The sequence below is a fragment of the Solanum stenotomum genome, chromosome 11 (genome assembly GCF_019186545.1).
Source record: "Solanum stenotomum isolate F172 chromosome 11, ASM1918654v1, whole genome shotgun sequence".
NCBI lineage: Eukaryota > Viridiplantae > Streptophyta > Magnoliopsida > Solanales > Solanaceae > Solanum > Solanum stenotomum.
Window position 1 is genome coordinate 45978626 of NC_064292.1, and position 16329 is coordinate 45994954.

Below are 16329 nucleotides of genomic sequence, written 5' to 3' on the forward strand. Positions count from 1 at the left end.
AAATGAAGACTATCACTATTTATAATTGAGGAAGTCTTCCTACCAATTGATAGGAAGATAATGGATAGTAAATAGTGAAGATAAATGGCCTTAGGAGTTACATAGGTTACAAGGATAATGGAGGAGTAAAGAATAAGATAATGGAGAAATAATGGTCAAATGCACCAACGGCTAAGACTATTGCAAGAAAGGAATTGAATATAACACTAACTCCAACAAATGGAGTAATGCGGCAGTTAACTCCAAAATGGAGCAACTCACCAATTAAAAGACCACTAATGGGCAGTCCTTATTCCTTTCTGCAACATATTCACAAAGGCATAATAAGCCTAGGACATTCTATAACAATTTAATTAATATTAAAATGTTCAATAGACCAACATCATGTATTCCAGATTTCATGCGAATCACACTAGATATATATGAGAGTGGCAAACAAGATTTGTTATGTATGTAAATTTATTTGGATACAATATATCTAAAATAAATTATATCTAATTTTAAGTCCACATATCTAGATGCGTCAAAATCTAATAAAATTTGTAATATTGTGAACTAGATCATATCTAAATAATTAACTCCTAAACTAGTAAAATTTTGATAAAATTCCCAATAAATAATACTCCCTCCGACTCATTTTATGTGGCAACATTTGACCGGGCATGGAGTTTAAGAAATAAATGAAAACTTTGAAATGTTTACCAAATTGCCCCTTCAAAATAGTCATATTAAAAAGTAGACTCACTTTTCTCTCTCCTCATAAATGTATTGGAGTACTATCTTTAAGATTAAGTGGGACCAACAAGGGTAAAAAAAGAATTGTACCTTTAAATACTTACCATATAAAGAAATGTAACATTCTTTTTGAAACTGACAAAAAAAGAAATGGTGTCATATAAAATGAGACGAAGGGAGTACCAGACAACAGTTGGACTTGGACATCAAAGTAATTGAGTGGCAGAAACCAATTCAATATACAATGAAATACTGATGAATATTGCAAGAGAAATCCAGGAGAGATAGTGTTATGAACCAAGTCCAACCCAATATGGATACTAATGTCACACAAGTAGGTATTGGGCTGGAAAGAGTTATTGACCGAGAACAAGCAATAGGGTTAGGTTAATTTGGGATCCGGATCAAGTAGTGGATGTGGCTCCATCAAAAGAGAGAGAGTGTCAGTGATTGTGGGGTTATGCGTATTGAAGAAAATGTTTATCCTCTCCTCTTCTTCTAGAGTCTAAGCTTCTCACCTCCATTCTTATCTCCATCTTAGTTACTTGTTATATTTCAGTATCTTCATTGTAATTCAATCGTTTAAGTATTGTCCTTGTTATTTGGTTATCAATGATTATATAATACTCGAGTATTTGTGTTGAGAATTCGGGTTCGTTACAGACAGTGTACTATACATCTTTATTGGCCGACTTATTTCTAAACCAAACGACCCCTTAATTATCTATTAGAGGAGAAATTTATAAATTTAATCAACTATATGATAACCAATCACTAATTTTCTGTCAACCACTTATCCAATAAACAACCACCAACCAAAAAAAAAACTGGATTAAATTACTCCTATTCAATTAAGGAATAATAATCATTAGTTTACATTTCTTAATTAATCCACCTATTTTCTTCTTCTTCATCAGCACCATCTTCAGCCCACATATCAACCCAATTCTTCTGAGCTTCGTCTAGCCCAATAAACGAGCCCTGTTTCTCCGGATCCCAACTGGCTGACAAAGTTCCATAAGCAGCTCCAAGTGCTGAAGCCCCAAATGTGATAAACGTCGTCAAAAATGGTAACCAAATTGGCAGATCCACCAATTTCTGCTGCTTTATAATATCGAAAATCTGCAGCAAAATCACGCCGCCGATCAACGGAGCTCCGACGTAAAACAGAATCCTTCCGATAATCCTTTCCCATATCTCTGTCGGGATTTTCTCGTCGTTATCGTCATTGTTGTTATTGTTCCTTCTGTTCCCTTTTTTTGAAATTTCAGGTTTTCCATTACCGAAGCCTTTTGCTTCGGCATTCAATTTCCATGTGGTTCGTTGGAGATTTGGAATTCTGTTTCTTTTTTTATGAAAATGGATTGGGAGTTTTTGATTCAATGGAAATGAGTTTGTAATGGAGAGATTTGGGATTTGAAGACATATGAGAGTTTCCATATGAGCTAATTAATTTTGTTTATGGAGTTTGTGTTACTTTGTAAATGAATAGTAGTGTAGTCTTATCCAAATACATGAATGGTTGTGCCTAAATCTTTACTTTCTTTCATTGAGGGACAATTTCAAGATATTTATATATATATATACATAGCGTATACGTTATATATTAAGTATACATGAAGAATTATAATGCATTTGATATTTTTTTCTACTCTAACTATCTCTATAGGGGAAGTGCACAAATACTCGTTTTTTTATATTGTGATAGACTATTTTCTTTCAATAGGAGTATTTACAAAAAGTGTTACATTGTCATGTTTGAAGTTTCATAACTTTAGACGTTCGTATTTGAAAGTATAGTCTTTATGAAGGCCAAACATTAAACATTTTCATCTAATGATTAGTACGAATTGCTAAGGTAAAAGTTTAGGCATTTTTTTATCGAGGTCCATACAAAATTTGGTTAAATTTTAAATCATATATAATTGAAATACATGTAAAAAATGCATTGAAATTTCTGACATGAGTGTCTAAACAAAACTTAGTAATTTATTCTTAGAATTTCAACAATTCATCACACAATTTAAAACTCAAAAATATACCGTAAATAATACTCAAATTTAAAATATATCATTAAGAACAATTACAAGCATCAAACACTACAACTCTAACAAATTATTATTAATAACCTTTTGATTTTTTTAACAATGCACATTAGTCATGCATTTATTACTGAACTGAATGTGAAAATGGGCTGAAATTTCTATCATGTGAGTGTGAAATTTTTCGGGGAAACTAAGCAAATACCTCATAAAAGTAAAATAATTATAAACATATACCTCATTACATTCATACTCCACTAAATAATTGCATTATATACCCCAGCTAATTTCGTTTAACTGATACTAAATCAGTATCATATATTATAGGGGAATTTTCGCATGTAGTCACTTAAAAATAGCTTAATTATGCTCTATAGTTATAGTTTACTAATTATGATTCATAGCTACATGTTAGAGGGAGGAGATAGGCAAGCGAGATTGGGAGAGGGAGGAGAGAGGTGAGCGTGAGATGACAGGGAGTAGAGAGAGGCGAATTGTATATGTATATTTGTCAAAATAATTGTATATATGTAATTGGTATACATATATATTCGTATATATGGCGAACGAGACTGAGAGAGGAGAGAGGCGAGCGAGATTAGGAGAGGGAGGAGAGAGGCGAGCAAGATTGGGAGAAGGAGGAAAGAGGTGAGTGAGAGAGGGCATAGAGTGGAGAAATGGCAATTGTACTTGTATATTTGTCATATAACTATATATTTATATGTATAATTTGTATTTGATAATGTGTATTTGTATATGTATATAAGAGGAGAGGGGAAGAAAGGAGAGAGGCAACACAAACATAACTAAAATTAAGTTGCGAGTTGTAATTAATTCAAACTATAGCTGTGTTAGATAATTAACTAGTATATGTTTGTTTATCCACGTAATTTCTCTTATATTGTATTGGTATCATTAAAACTGATAATTTCACTTAATTGATACTAAATCAGTATATATATATATATATATATATATTGTATTGATATATACATATACTCTTACAGTATCATTGATTAATGAATAATTTCTGAACAAGAAACCTTAATGATAGAGCCGTCAAAATGGGCTTAGCCTATGGGTCCGACCCAACCTAACCTGTTATTGGGGTAGAGTTGGGATAGGAATTTTCAAGTCCATTTAAAACTAGGGCTTATAAGCTCTTGGCCCTTGAGGCTTGATCGGGGTTGACCCATGAGCCAAAACTTTTTATTTAAGGGTAACTTACAATAATCTCACTAGTATATCATCTAATTACTTAAATACACGCTATGTTGTATATTATGAATCTTACTAGATTTTGGTACGTCCAGATATATGTNTATCATTGATTAATGAATAATTTCTGAACAAGAAACCTTAATGATAGAGCCTCCAAAACGGGCTTAGCCTATGGGTCCGACCCAACCTAACCTGTTATTGGGGTAGAGTTGGGATAGGAATTTTCAAGTCCATTTAAAACTAGGGCTTATAAGCTCTTGGCCCTTGAGGCTTGATCGGGGTCGGGTCGGGGTTGACCCATGAGCCAAAACTTTTTATTTAAGGGCAACTTACAATAATCTCACTAGTATATCATCTAATTACTTAAATACACGCTATGTTGTATATTATGAATCTTACTAGATTCTGGTACGTCCAGATATATGTATCTCAGAATATATAGACTCAAAACTAGGTTAATTTGTTCTAGATACACTCTATCCAAGTAGATTCACATGTATCTAGGATACATAGACAAATCTCGAGCCCTCACCTCCCTCTCATCGTGCTTGTCACTCTCTTATCTCGCTGGCGTATATGGTATGCGAGATACATGTTAATTACACTAGATTTTTTGCTAGTGTTATTGAAACAACACCATTGTTTGCCATATTTGATTTGAAAATCTTCTCATTTTCTTGATGTTATATAATTATAAGTTTGAAAAGAAAAAAAATGAGAAGGGCTAGCCCGCCCTAGCCCTCCGCCCTTCTAGGATTGGGTTGAGTTAAGCATTTTCAGGCCCTTCCAAATGAAGGATTGGCCCGCCCTAGCCCTTCAAATTCCTTTCCCCCGAGACTTGGGATATATATATACCCAAAGTAAAACGATATATGTCATCATGCATATAGATATTGAGTTTGTTGGAAGCAATGTGTCACAGAAGAGATACCTGAGGGCCTCCCATTACGGATGTTCAAGATACAACACCAACTGAAACAAGTTTGAGAACGATGAAACAAAAAATAACGATGAAATATTTTAGGTAAATCAAAAAATAAAATGCTAAACTAATTTGATAAAATAAATTTTGAGTCCTAGTTGCCTTATACTACTATATTTAATATTTATATTCTATAAAATAAAAAATAAACAAATTTAAAAACTTACATTTTGTGCGACTTAGATAGTGTAAAAAGAATTCCACTGACCGTGGACACAAGTTAATCTCTAAAGGGTATAGTTAGAAATAAGGAATTATTATTGGTCCAAATCGTAAACCTTAACCGAATAAGAAAAGGATGCCTTACAAATAGGAATTTTTTTTTACCTAAACTGAATGGGAAAAAGTTTACCTTAACCAACTAGGAAAAAACTCCTATGTGATGTTATATAAAGCCTTCTCTTATGGGAAAAAAAAATTGTCACGTTTATTTCCCATCTTTTCTACAAATTCAACATTCAATTAATGGCTTCGGGTTACCTCACTCGTAAGGAAACGGAGGTAAAGGTTGCTATGGCTAGGCGGGTGAAGAACAAAACCCCAGCCCCAATCCAAATCACGTCGGAGCAAATCCTCCGAGAAGCTAGGGAACGTCAAGAGGCAGAAATCAGACCGCCCAACCAGAAAATCACTGACCAAACAGAAGTAGCTGATTACCGCCTTCGCAAGCGAAAGGAATTTGAATCCTTAATTAGCCGTGTAGGCTGGAACAAGAGTGTGTGGGTGAAATATGCTGAATGGGAAGAATCACAAAACGACTTGAAGCGTGCTCGTTCTATCTGGGAACGTGCCCTTGTAGTCGATGCACTTAACCGTGACCATACCATCTGGTTGAAGTATGTCCATATGGAGATGAAGAATAAGTTTGTTGATCATGCTCGCAATCTATGGGATCGAGCTGTTATCCGTTTGCCTAGGGTTGATCAGTTGTGGTACAAGTATATTCATATGGAAGAGATGCTTGGCAATGTAGCTGGTGCAAGAGGTATTTTTGAGAGGTGGATGGGGTGGATGCCGGACCAGCAAGGGTGGTTGTCTTACATTAAGTTTGAGTTGAGGTATAATGAAATAGAGAGGGCAAGAGAAATTTTTGAGAGATTGGTTCAGTGTCATCCGAAAGTTATTGCTTGGATTAGGTTCGCAAAATTTGAGATGAAGAACGGGGAGATTGGGAGGGCAAGGAGTTGTTATGAGAGGGCTGTGGATAAGTTGGCAGATGATGACGAGGAAGCTGAGCAGTTGTTTGTGGCATTTGCAGAGTTTGAGGACAAGTGTAGGGAGACGGACAGGGCAAGGTGCATATATAAATTTGCCCTTGATCACATACCGAAAGGGCAAGCTGAGGATTTGTACAGCAAGTTTGTTGCATTTGAAAAGCAGTATGGTGATAGGGAAGGTATTGAGGATACTATAGTTGGAAAAGAGAGGTTTCAGTATGAGGATCAAGTCAAGATGAATCCACGTAACTATGATACTTGGTTTGATTATATTCGTCTAGAAGAGAGCGTTGGAAATAAAGAGAGGATTAGAGAGGTTTATGAGAGAGCCATTGCTAATGTTCCTCCTGCTGAAGAGAAGCGGTATTGGCAGCGATACATTTACTTATGGATTAATTATGCATTATATGAAGAGCTTGATGCACAAGACATGGAAAGGACCAGACATGTTTACAGGGAGTGTCTTAAGCTGATTCCGCATCACAAGTTCTCATTTGCAAAGATTTGGTTGTTGGCTGCCCAGTTTGAGATTCGGCAGTTAAGACTCAAGGAGGCACGGCTTTTACTTGGAGAAGCTATTGGTAGGGCTCCTAAAGACAAGATATTTAAGAAGTACATTGAAATAGAGCTGCATTTGGGGAATATAGATCGTTGCAGAAAGCTCTATGAGAAGTACTTAGAATGGTCACCTGAAAACTGCTATGCTTGGAGCAAATTCGCTGAGTTAGAGAGGTCCTTGTATGAAACAGAGAGAGCCAGAGCTGTTTTTGAACTTGCAATTGATCAACCTGCACTGGATATTCCAGAGTTACTATGGAAGGCTTACATCGACTTTGAGATCTCTGAGGGTGAATTTGAAAGAACAAGAGCACTATACGAAAGACTTCTTAACCGCACGAAACATTTAAATATTGAAAACACTTTTGGTGAGCTACCAAAGAAACTGAAGAAGAGAAGGCAAATAGACATGGAGGATGGTCCAGCAGTCTACGAGGAGTACATAGACTATCTTTTCCCTGAAGAAATGCCGGCGAACAATCTTAACATTTTGGCTTCTGCTTATAAATGGAAGAAGCAGCGGGTTGCATCCAAGGATTAGCCAGGTTTTGTATTAGCTTATAGATTTTTTTACTGTTTTCTGTTAGCTCCCACAACTCTAGTTTTGGTGGAACCTAAAATTTAGTTTTGCTCAATTCGACATCACCTTTCTTGGCAGTTTATAACGAATAATATAATTGAGGAAAGGGCAGATTTACAATTTCTAGAATAAAAGATGACTGATCTGGTATTCTATCAGATAAATGGTATGTACAAATCTGGATAACATGGAAAACATCCATCGACTTGGTTGTGTTTTGTCATTGTAAATTATTCTTCATGATCTCTTGTAAAAAATAAAATAAAAAATTGGCCAAACTCTACAAGATGTGTTGCCAAGTTCTTGATTTTGTGGCTGGAAGGCCAACATAGGCCAACATAGTAGTATTAGTTTATAGGTTGCCTCTACTTATCTTAATTTAATCTAGAAAGTAAAATTAGTGGCTGTAAAATATTCAAATGACATAAAGAGTTGCATGAACAATGATTTGCAGTCTTCAGATACAGGCAATCAACACCCTAAACCTATTTAGTTTAGTTCATGCTGTGCAAATTAATACTTGTATTTTCTTTAATTCAAAGGTGATCATTGTATGGGTCAAAACCCGGCGTACGAGCTTACCCTAAATCTACTTCATTACCTTTATATTGCCATTTGATTACTTCTTTGTTATTTATCTCCTATTATCTTAATCATGTCTAATTATAATCAATTTAGCATAAACAATCTTATTGTTTGGTCATCTCAATCTGCTTGTCCTTGAGCCATGTTAACAAATTCAACTGCACCGATTTAAAGGTAAACAATCATGTTGTGCACGCAGTTTTTGGAAGGCGTTTAAAAGAAAATGTATTTGCAAACTTGAAATTGAAAAGGTATCATCCATGATGTTGCATAAAATATCCTCTTCCTCCTCACATGCATCTCTAAATTATATTCATCCAGAATATCCCCAAGTACTAAAGTCCGTGTTTGTCCAACTTCTCATAAGATTTCAGAGAAACCTGAAACAGATTTAAATTTTAGTTAATGTTAAGGTACTCATGAATCTTTTAGAGAGTTTAGCTTCTATACAGTGACATTATATAAAAGATTCTTTTATACCGTCAGATCATTTAAATGATATCTACAGGTACCTGATCATTAGATGATGGAGAGCTGCGTGAAAATCTGCTTGGAGAATTTGTACTATTTAAGTGTGCAGGGGATAGTTTTGGCACAATATATGGCGACTGCACGTATGGTGAAACAGGTGAGCGCAACATAGGACTTTGATGAGCACTTGAATGTACTGGAGACGCTATTGGACTTTGCCACTTTGGTTTATAATTAGTAGCCCCTGTTGCCACTGCTCCTGGAGATCTTCTAGGTGAAAATATCATCGATGGAGGAATGTTGATCCTAATTCTGGACACAAAAATAGCAAATGTGTATTGTTCAATATGTTACTATGACATTCTTAATTAAGATACTGTAAACAGATATTGCTAACATACTTGTTATGAACATCAACATAGTCATCTGTCTCGTCGTATATTGGTTCCTTCCAGGAGAAAAAATAAGAGTTATTGCAGACAAATAGCAATCAATTTGACTATCAGTTAAGAAAAAACAAAAATAAAATTATATAACCAACATGAATTGTTAATTTTACCTGCAGAAGTTGTTCAAGGACATCTTCCATTGTAATGATACCAATTGCTTCTTCTCCTAAAATTAAAGATCATTCCAATTTATCACTAATTAATTTTACCTGCAGAATTTGTCGGACTACACTGGGTATGTTGTAACATGAAATAAGTAAGTTAGTTGTACTAATATATATAACGTACCCTTTTCAAATGCATGAAGCTGTTGAATTGGACTGGCCGGAAGGATGTTTATCTTGATTATATCGTGTTTAGCAGTGGCATTTTCTGCAGTTTCGTTAGTGATCCTTCTACTCTTTACCACTACAGCCATATGGCTGTGCCCTTTCTCAAACTGATTAAGAAGATCATATAATGGTAACGAATCTGGGACTCTGCAGGAGATCAAATAAAGATTAAGTCTAACTTTCCGTTTCACTGTGGACTGACTTTTATTTCAACTATTTTCGGGTTGAATTCTCAAGTGATTTTCTGAGATAATAACTATTAGTTAATTGACTATATGAGAAATCAGCTCGACTATTTTCTTATAAGTCATGACTCATATCTAAGCAAAATCAACCCCTGAAATTGGAACAGCTAGAGTACTTTATTGAAAAAGAGTATCAAATAATGCAAGAAGTAAATAGTATCGTACTTTGGTATACTCCTTATAGTGAGATCTTTGATTGGCACCTCATCTTCAGGACGACATTTTATCAAATTCTTCACCTAGAGGTTGTACGAATGGTAAGGAAATTGAAGAAAAGTTAAATATGCAATGAAAATGTTGGAGAGTGATAATTGAAGTAGTAGTTATAAAGTTTCTGGAAATAAAAAACTTACCAAGATTAGGCCTACAATATTTGTTGGAGTACCAGAGTATACAGGTACGCGACTATGGCCTTTGCTTATTATCAAATTCATCATCTCACTGAGAATCATCAAACATTATTTGGGTTATTATACATATAAACATGAAGTGCTAATTGAAGCTAGCTAGGAAAAATTGGCGGAGTTAGTAGTATACTCGGTAAGTTTAGAATGAAGATCAAGGGAAAAGACTCTGGAAATGGGCGTCATTGAATCTTTAACCGATTTCTGAGCTAGGTCCAATGCTCCAGCAATTATGGTTGTTTCATCGTGGCTCAACTCACCGCCTTTCCCTGCCTGTAATTAAGAGGCGAATCCAGGATTTAAAGTTAATGGTCTTATTATATGAGTACTTAATTGAGTTTGAGTCGAAAGCAATAGATAAATAACTCATCTTAGATACCCCTCAGACTGCTAACCAATTTGTAGTTCAGAGCTGGTCTAGTCTTAGAACTTAAAATCAAGAAAATTTTAGGTACAAAATACTAACCTCATTACCATGCATATTCACCAACATTTTCAGCTCTGCGCGACGTAGAAGTGCAGAGTGCCCTTTCCCCAAGAGTAAATCCAACAACTGATCAGACCAAGTGAACAAACATAAATAGTTGATCATGACTATGCCCAAATAAACAACTTTTATATACATCGACAGTATAATAAAAGTTTCACATAGTCATGTAAAATATATAAAATAACTTGGAAAATAAGGTATACTACTTGCTACAAGAAATTAAATTTGAAAAAATAATTATTATACAGTCAGTATATATATATACTGACTTGTAAAATCGTTTCTTTATACCTTACTGATGGGGTAAGATAAAGGGAAGACAACTATGACGAGCAAACGAACAAAAGGTGCCAATCTTGCACCAATGCTCAGTCCATAGCGCGAACATATGGACTGAGGAATAATCTGTGGGAGGCAAAAAAGTTGAAGTTTAATAATTACTCAGTTATTTAAAAGCTCAATCCTATAATTAAACAAACATAAATTCCTGAGAAATAACCTCTCCAAAGGCTAGTATGAGGGTGACTGATATTAATATAGCACCCCATGCAGGAAGTAAAGCATCTAGGAATATTGGAAGAGCCTGTTTCATGAAAATAATAAAACATTAATCAGCTCGAAAAATGGTACATCACTAGACAAAATCATTCACGAATCCAAAATTTAAACGTTGTAGGGTCTGAATCGATAGTTTAAACAACGGGGTTTGAATTGAAACTTATATACATGTCAAACCCGTGAACTCATTATTGGATCGCGGTTAGTAACATACCTCCATAGCCATGGCGTTACATATTAGAAGGGTGCACAAGAGCAAGTGCTGATTCTTCACAATGGGCAAAATTTTCTCTGTGATCAGTTAGAAACAGAACAATTAGAACTCAAAGTGGCATCACATCACTCACTCACTAAATTGACTTGTTAGAAACGTTTCTGACTAACTTTTCATTGGAAAGTCGCATTTTTTTTAGTAAGGACTAGCAAGTAAAAAATAATTATTGAATCGAAACAAGGATTACCCGCGTTTTTTCGATCATTTGGCTGACCAGCCTTAATAAGAACCTCAAGATCCATAAGGCTAAGAGACATGAGTCCTAGTGTTAATCCAGACATAAGTCCAGCAAAACACACAAGTGATACACAAATAATTAAGTATACCCAAAACATAGTTTCACAACATGGCACATCATTTGCAGCCATTTTTTGTGTTAATTTGACAACTTTTTTTTATGTTGTTAACGTACAAAAGACTGGAATTCGGAACAGAACTACTACAATTTATATAATGAGGAAAAGATGGATAAGTTAAATTTTTCTTATAAATAATGTTGAGATGGATTAATTAATATAATAGTTGTTCAATTTTAAAATCTAATCATCTGAGATTTATATACGTGGCATTCACCCTTACCATGTAAAATGATTATTTAATGATCTAATACATTCGTTAATTGAACAAATTTGGTTAAACAAACCCACTTAAGATTTCTTAATGACTATTTGTGCGCTTTGTTATGTACCATTAAGTGCCTTAAAACTAAATTAACATAAAATAAGATATCGACCCCGGGACACATCGAATCAGAGAACTTGCTAGTGCATATTGACACGGAAAACACTTCAAAATTTACTACATATATCAACTTCATTAATTCTCTACCACAAAACGCTATATTGTTTGGGCAGCTTAAGGGTAAAGTCACTAAGTTCAAATTACTCTGTAATAATCATTATTTATAACAATATTTTATTATAATGATAATAAAAGATTTAAATTGATTTTTTTTTATGTTATAATGTACCAATTTATAACAACATATTACCTATAACGATAACATTCATTTTTATAGCAATATATTTTATTTATTTTTTGTAAACCCCCCCCTCCCCCCCTTCCCCCCATAATTGCCTTACTCTAATATTAGTTGATTTTAGTTTACTATTTTCCATTTTTGTTACTAAACATTTACTTTCATAATAAAGAAAACACTACTAATTGATGCTTTGTTGTCATAAAGTCATATATGGAAATAGACTATTTAAGTTAACTAATAATATGCCTAGTATTTTTGACCAAATATTTTGAAAAGTTAATATGCTATACCATTTTTGACAAAGAATATTACATCAGTACATACTTTAGTAATAAAAAAAATTGTTGAAAGGTTTGCTCACATTTATATTCCATTGGACAAAAGTTCTCGATTTTAGTAGGGCGGTTCATGGTTATGGTTAAAAAATCAAATCAAATCGCAATTCGAATTAAACCGATTTAAAAAATTACTATTTCGTGTGGTTTGGTTAGGTTTTAAATTTTGAAACCGATACTATTTGGTTTAAGTTTGATTTTACTAAAAAACCGCAAAAATAATCAAATCGAACCGAGAAATTATACTATATAAATTTTATGATTATTTATATATTATTCATGATATAAATATTTTGTTAAATTTTAATTAACTTAAGTCTTTAACTTTATTATTTTTTAGCCCATTAACTAGTAAAATCCTAAGTTCAAGTCCATCAAAATGCATTACTTTAGTCTTTATCTACCATACCTCACATCAAGTAATCACACTTTCTCTAAATTGAATCACTTCGTTCGCGTAATAATAACTCCAGTATTGTATAATTGAATCCATGGTGGTTTTCCATTGGATGTTTCATGTACTAGGTCTCTATGTCTATCAAGATGTGTATGCCCTCAACAAATTTATTACTTCAAACCGAAAAAACCAAAAATAATTGAACCAAACCGACACTAACCAAACAGGTGGCTATTTTTTTGGTTTGGTTTAAGAAATTTAAAAACCGACTAAATTAGTTTTAATTTTCACCAATAATCGATCCAAACTGAACTATGAACACTCGTACTTATAAGGATCAAAGTTTATAAATGATGTATTAGCATGCTTTAATTTTTTATTATTGGAAAATGAATATTTTTTGAGATTTTAAATGTAAACAATTTTGTAATAAAAAAAATAAAATATTTAAATTATTTTTGTGTATAATAAGCAAATAGATTTAAATGTCAAATTCTATTACTCTATCACTATAAAAAAAATTTAAAAATAGATATATAATTGTGTGTTATTTATACAATTATTATTTCAAATTCTATATATATGTTTTGAAATTGAGATTGTTGAAATGAATGAGCGAATTGTAGTAAGTTTTATCTCTTGTCAATTGAAATATTTATCTCCATTGTTTATGAATTTTCCTCCTCTACATAGATTTTTTTTTGTTTTTGTATGATGGATTCGTTTTTCAGTTTTAACACTGTTGTCTAAATAAAGCTATAAGAATGAATTGTAAATAAAAAATACGCATGACTCGCCATGATTTCGTTTTGCATCTTAAAATTTTAGAAGAATAATCTGCAAATAAAAATATACTCCCTCTGTCCCTAATACTTGTCCACTTTTGAATTGGCACACCTATTAAGAAATCAATAATTGACATTGTGAGTTTACGATTTTACCCCTATTAATTATGAAGTGGATGAATTAAAAACTTAATAGTTTCAAGAAGTTCTACCTTTTTCAAAGTAATTAATTGAGGGTAAAATAGATAAATAAAAATTTGTCCTTTCTTGATTTGTCAAAATGAACAAGTAATTAGGGACAACTAAAAAAGAAAATATGGACAAGTAATTAGGGATAAAGGAAGTATGAATTTTATAGAGATCAAAATTTAATTTTAGACCACTAATTTTGTTAAATCGCCTCTCTCAAGAGCTCACTAACTGGACACTTTTATGTCTCTGATCCATTTAACACCAATTTAATATTTTTACTCAAAGTCTCATAAAGGTAAACATCCTCATTAAATTTTCTTGGTAGACGTCTTTCTCAGTTACCATTATTCGATAGTGTCATTTCTTTTAAACATTTTCCATATCATCTTTGGTACTTTCGTGGTATTTTCCTATGTGAAGATGAACAGAAGTGGACAATAATGTGAGATCATCATCCTCCCAAATAAATATTGCTCTACAGAACAACTATTCGTAAGACTATTATAATATAATCTAACTTTAAAAAAACTTTTGAAATATATGTATGTTGGAGCAGTTGACAAATAAATTAATAAATTTTAAAATACAATCATAGTATGGTTGATGCAAATAAATATGTTGGTATGCATGCATTTAATTAGTAGGGCCATGAATTTATGTAAGTTCCCCTTCTCTTATTATATATAAAAATAAAGTAATTTATAATCATATAAATTTGTAATAACTTATTTTATATTATAAGTTCAAACTTTTTTTATTTTTTGAATTTGAACTCATGTAAATACTGCACATTAATTGAGTATTGAGAATTTGAGATAGAAAGAGTACTTTATACTTATATCGACCACAGAGAGGAGCATCACTATCTAGCATAAAAGTTGGTACAAATCACTATCTAGCATAAAAGTGCATAAGTTAGATCCAAAAAGTTATACTCGCTCTCTTTAAAAAAAAATGACTCAATTTCTTATTAGTTTGTTTAAAAATGAATTACCCTTTTCATTTTTTGATAATACTTTAATTTCAATTTTTCACGTGGCATGTTTAATGCCACAAGATTAAAGAACATTTTGGTACATTTGACACAACTTTAATTTAAAATCACAAGATTAAAAAGTCTTCTTTCTTTTCTTAAACTTTGTTCCAAGTCAAATTAGACCATTTGTTTTTAAACGGAAGGAGTAGTATATATTTTTTGCAACCAGCTCGTTGGTGTCACATCTCACACGTGTCTATGTCATGCTACTTATAGTAATAATATTTACTATAAGCCTTAAACGGCGATAAATTAGACAAAAAAAAAAGAGAATTATGCTTGCTCTTTTGGGGGTAAAGGCCAGTCTATACAAAAATGTCGTGTTCTCCCATTATTTACTTTCAGAGTTTTCTTGGAGTGATTCTTTAGGATGAGTGGTGTAGATTTAAGTATGAATTCATCACCATTCATATCTCTGTTGGTCTATTTTTGATAACTTGGTCATGTCATTCAAGTAATTACAATTAATTATGAAGTAAGCTGAAAGACAACAAATAACAATAATAATTACATATCTCATATAGTTTCACGAGTGGGATTTGAGAAAATACAAATATACGTAGACCTTATTTGTAATTTGACACTCAACATGCAACGATGTATTATCAATTTACCATAAAAGAGTAAGTTGAAAGGCATATGAATAAAATTGACGAAAGTATATATGATCTAAACAAAACAGCATATTATACCAACAATCAAGAGAGTGTGCACATTACTACCTAGGCATTAGCTTAAATTAATAGTCATTGTAGTACTTTATGTACGTAGTACTAGTACTTAGTTTCGACAACATTAATTTGGAGTATACGAAAATGCCAGTATTTTTGGTAAATATTCCTATTTGCTTAGATCATATAAATAATAATTAGTCTCGAACACCGAAAGTCATGGTGTAAGAAACTTCCTCGAAGTTCATTTTAACATATGTTTTAATTGATTTGTATTAAACAAAAACACTCAATTAGCTTCATATATGGAGTTCTGTTATACTTCATAGCCATATATTAGCAGTGTTTGATGTCATGTTGATTAGGAAATGACATTATTATCACCTTTTTCCAATAATATTCGATCTCTAGGAAAACAAGTTCCTTAAGAAATGAGGAAAATGAACTCCCCAATGAAAATAGGAAAAATAAGTTTTACCAGTGACATTCCAAGTTGATTGTGTCCTCTCCACCCTCCAACACACCTCATCTGTACCCTAACCCCATAGTCCTCATCCCCATCATCCGACATTCCTACCTCCCTACCCCACCTTCATAGTATTTATACAAATGCTTTTAGGATAATAGCTTTTGCTTACCTACCGATCAATACAAGAACTAAGTAAAAAACTCAACATTTTTCATGTCGTACCGAACACACCCTACATGAAAAATTCTTAGTTAAGCTAATTAAGAGTTACTATACTACTTATTTCTGTTATGTCTGCAAAAAAGTGATGATAAAAGTA

General features: G+C 32.9%; 3 protein-coding genes across 3 annotated transcripts; 1 reads left to right on the forward strand and 2 right to left on the reverse strand.

Moving 5' to 3' along the window:
- Positions 1-1582: 1582 nt before the first annotated feature.
- LOC125844667 (uncharacterized protein PAM68-like) lies at positions 1583-2268 on the reverse strand. The gene has a single exon (XM_049523983.1). It carries the CDS (start codon positions 2173-2175, stop codon positions 1618-1620), a length of 558 nt encoding a protein of 185 aa, XP_049379940.1. The 5' UTR covers positions 2176-2268; the 3' UTR covers positions 1583-1617.
- Positions 2269-5419: 3151 nt separating this feature from the next.
- Positions 5420-8563, forward strand: LOC125844665 (uncharacterized). The gene is made up of 2 exons (XM_049523981.1): positions 5420-7300; positions 8429-8563. The coding sequence occupies exon 1, from the start codon at positions 5446-5448 to the stop codon at positions 7294-7296; it is 1851 nt and encodes a 616-aa protein (XP_049379938.1). The 5' UTR covers positions 5420-5445; the 3' UTR covers positions 7297-7300; positions 8429-8563.
- Positions 7950-11546, reverse strand: LOC125844666 (DUF21 domain-containing protein At5g52790). The gene is made up of 13 exons (XM_049523982.1): positions 11331-11546; positions 11084-11160; positions 10811-10894; positions 10603-10716; positions 10288-10374; positions 9955-10094; positions 9771-9858; positions 9583-9656; positions 9129-9319; positions 8951-9006; positions 8793-8839; positions 8433-8703; positions 7950-8300 (listed from the first exon to the last, which is right to left on the reverse strand). Exons 1-13 carry the CDS (start codon positions 11509-11511, stop codon positions 8256-8258), a joined length of 1455 nt encoding a protein of 484 aa, XP_049379939.1. The 5' UTR covers positions 11512-11546; the 3' UTR covers positions 7950-8255.
- Between the last annotated feature and the right edge of the window lie 4783 nt (positions 11547-16329).

Bases quoted from the DNA above. Each gene is read 5' to 3' on its own strand.
- LOC125844667 (XM_049523983.1), bottom strand. From the start codon at position 2,175: ATGGAAACTCTCATATGTCTTCAAATCCCAAATCTCTCCATTACAAAC.
- LOC125844665 (XM_049523981.1), top strand. From the start codon at position 5,446: ATGGCTTCGGGTTACCTCACTCGTAAGGAAACGGAGGTAAAGGTTGCT.
- LOC125844666 (XM_049523982.1), bottom strand. From the start codon at position 11,511: ATGGCTGCAAATGATGTGCCATGTTGTGAAACTATGTTTTGGGTATAC. The intron at 10,895-11,083 runs GTATGTTACTAA...TTCATGAAACAG, and splicing joins GTAACGCCATGGCTATGGAG to GCTCTTCCAATATTCCTAGA. The intron at 9,007-9,128 runs GTACGTTATATA...CTTTAATTTTAG, and splicing joins GCTTCATGCATTTGAAAAGG to GAGAAGAAGCAATTGGTATC.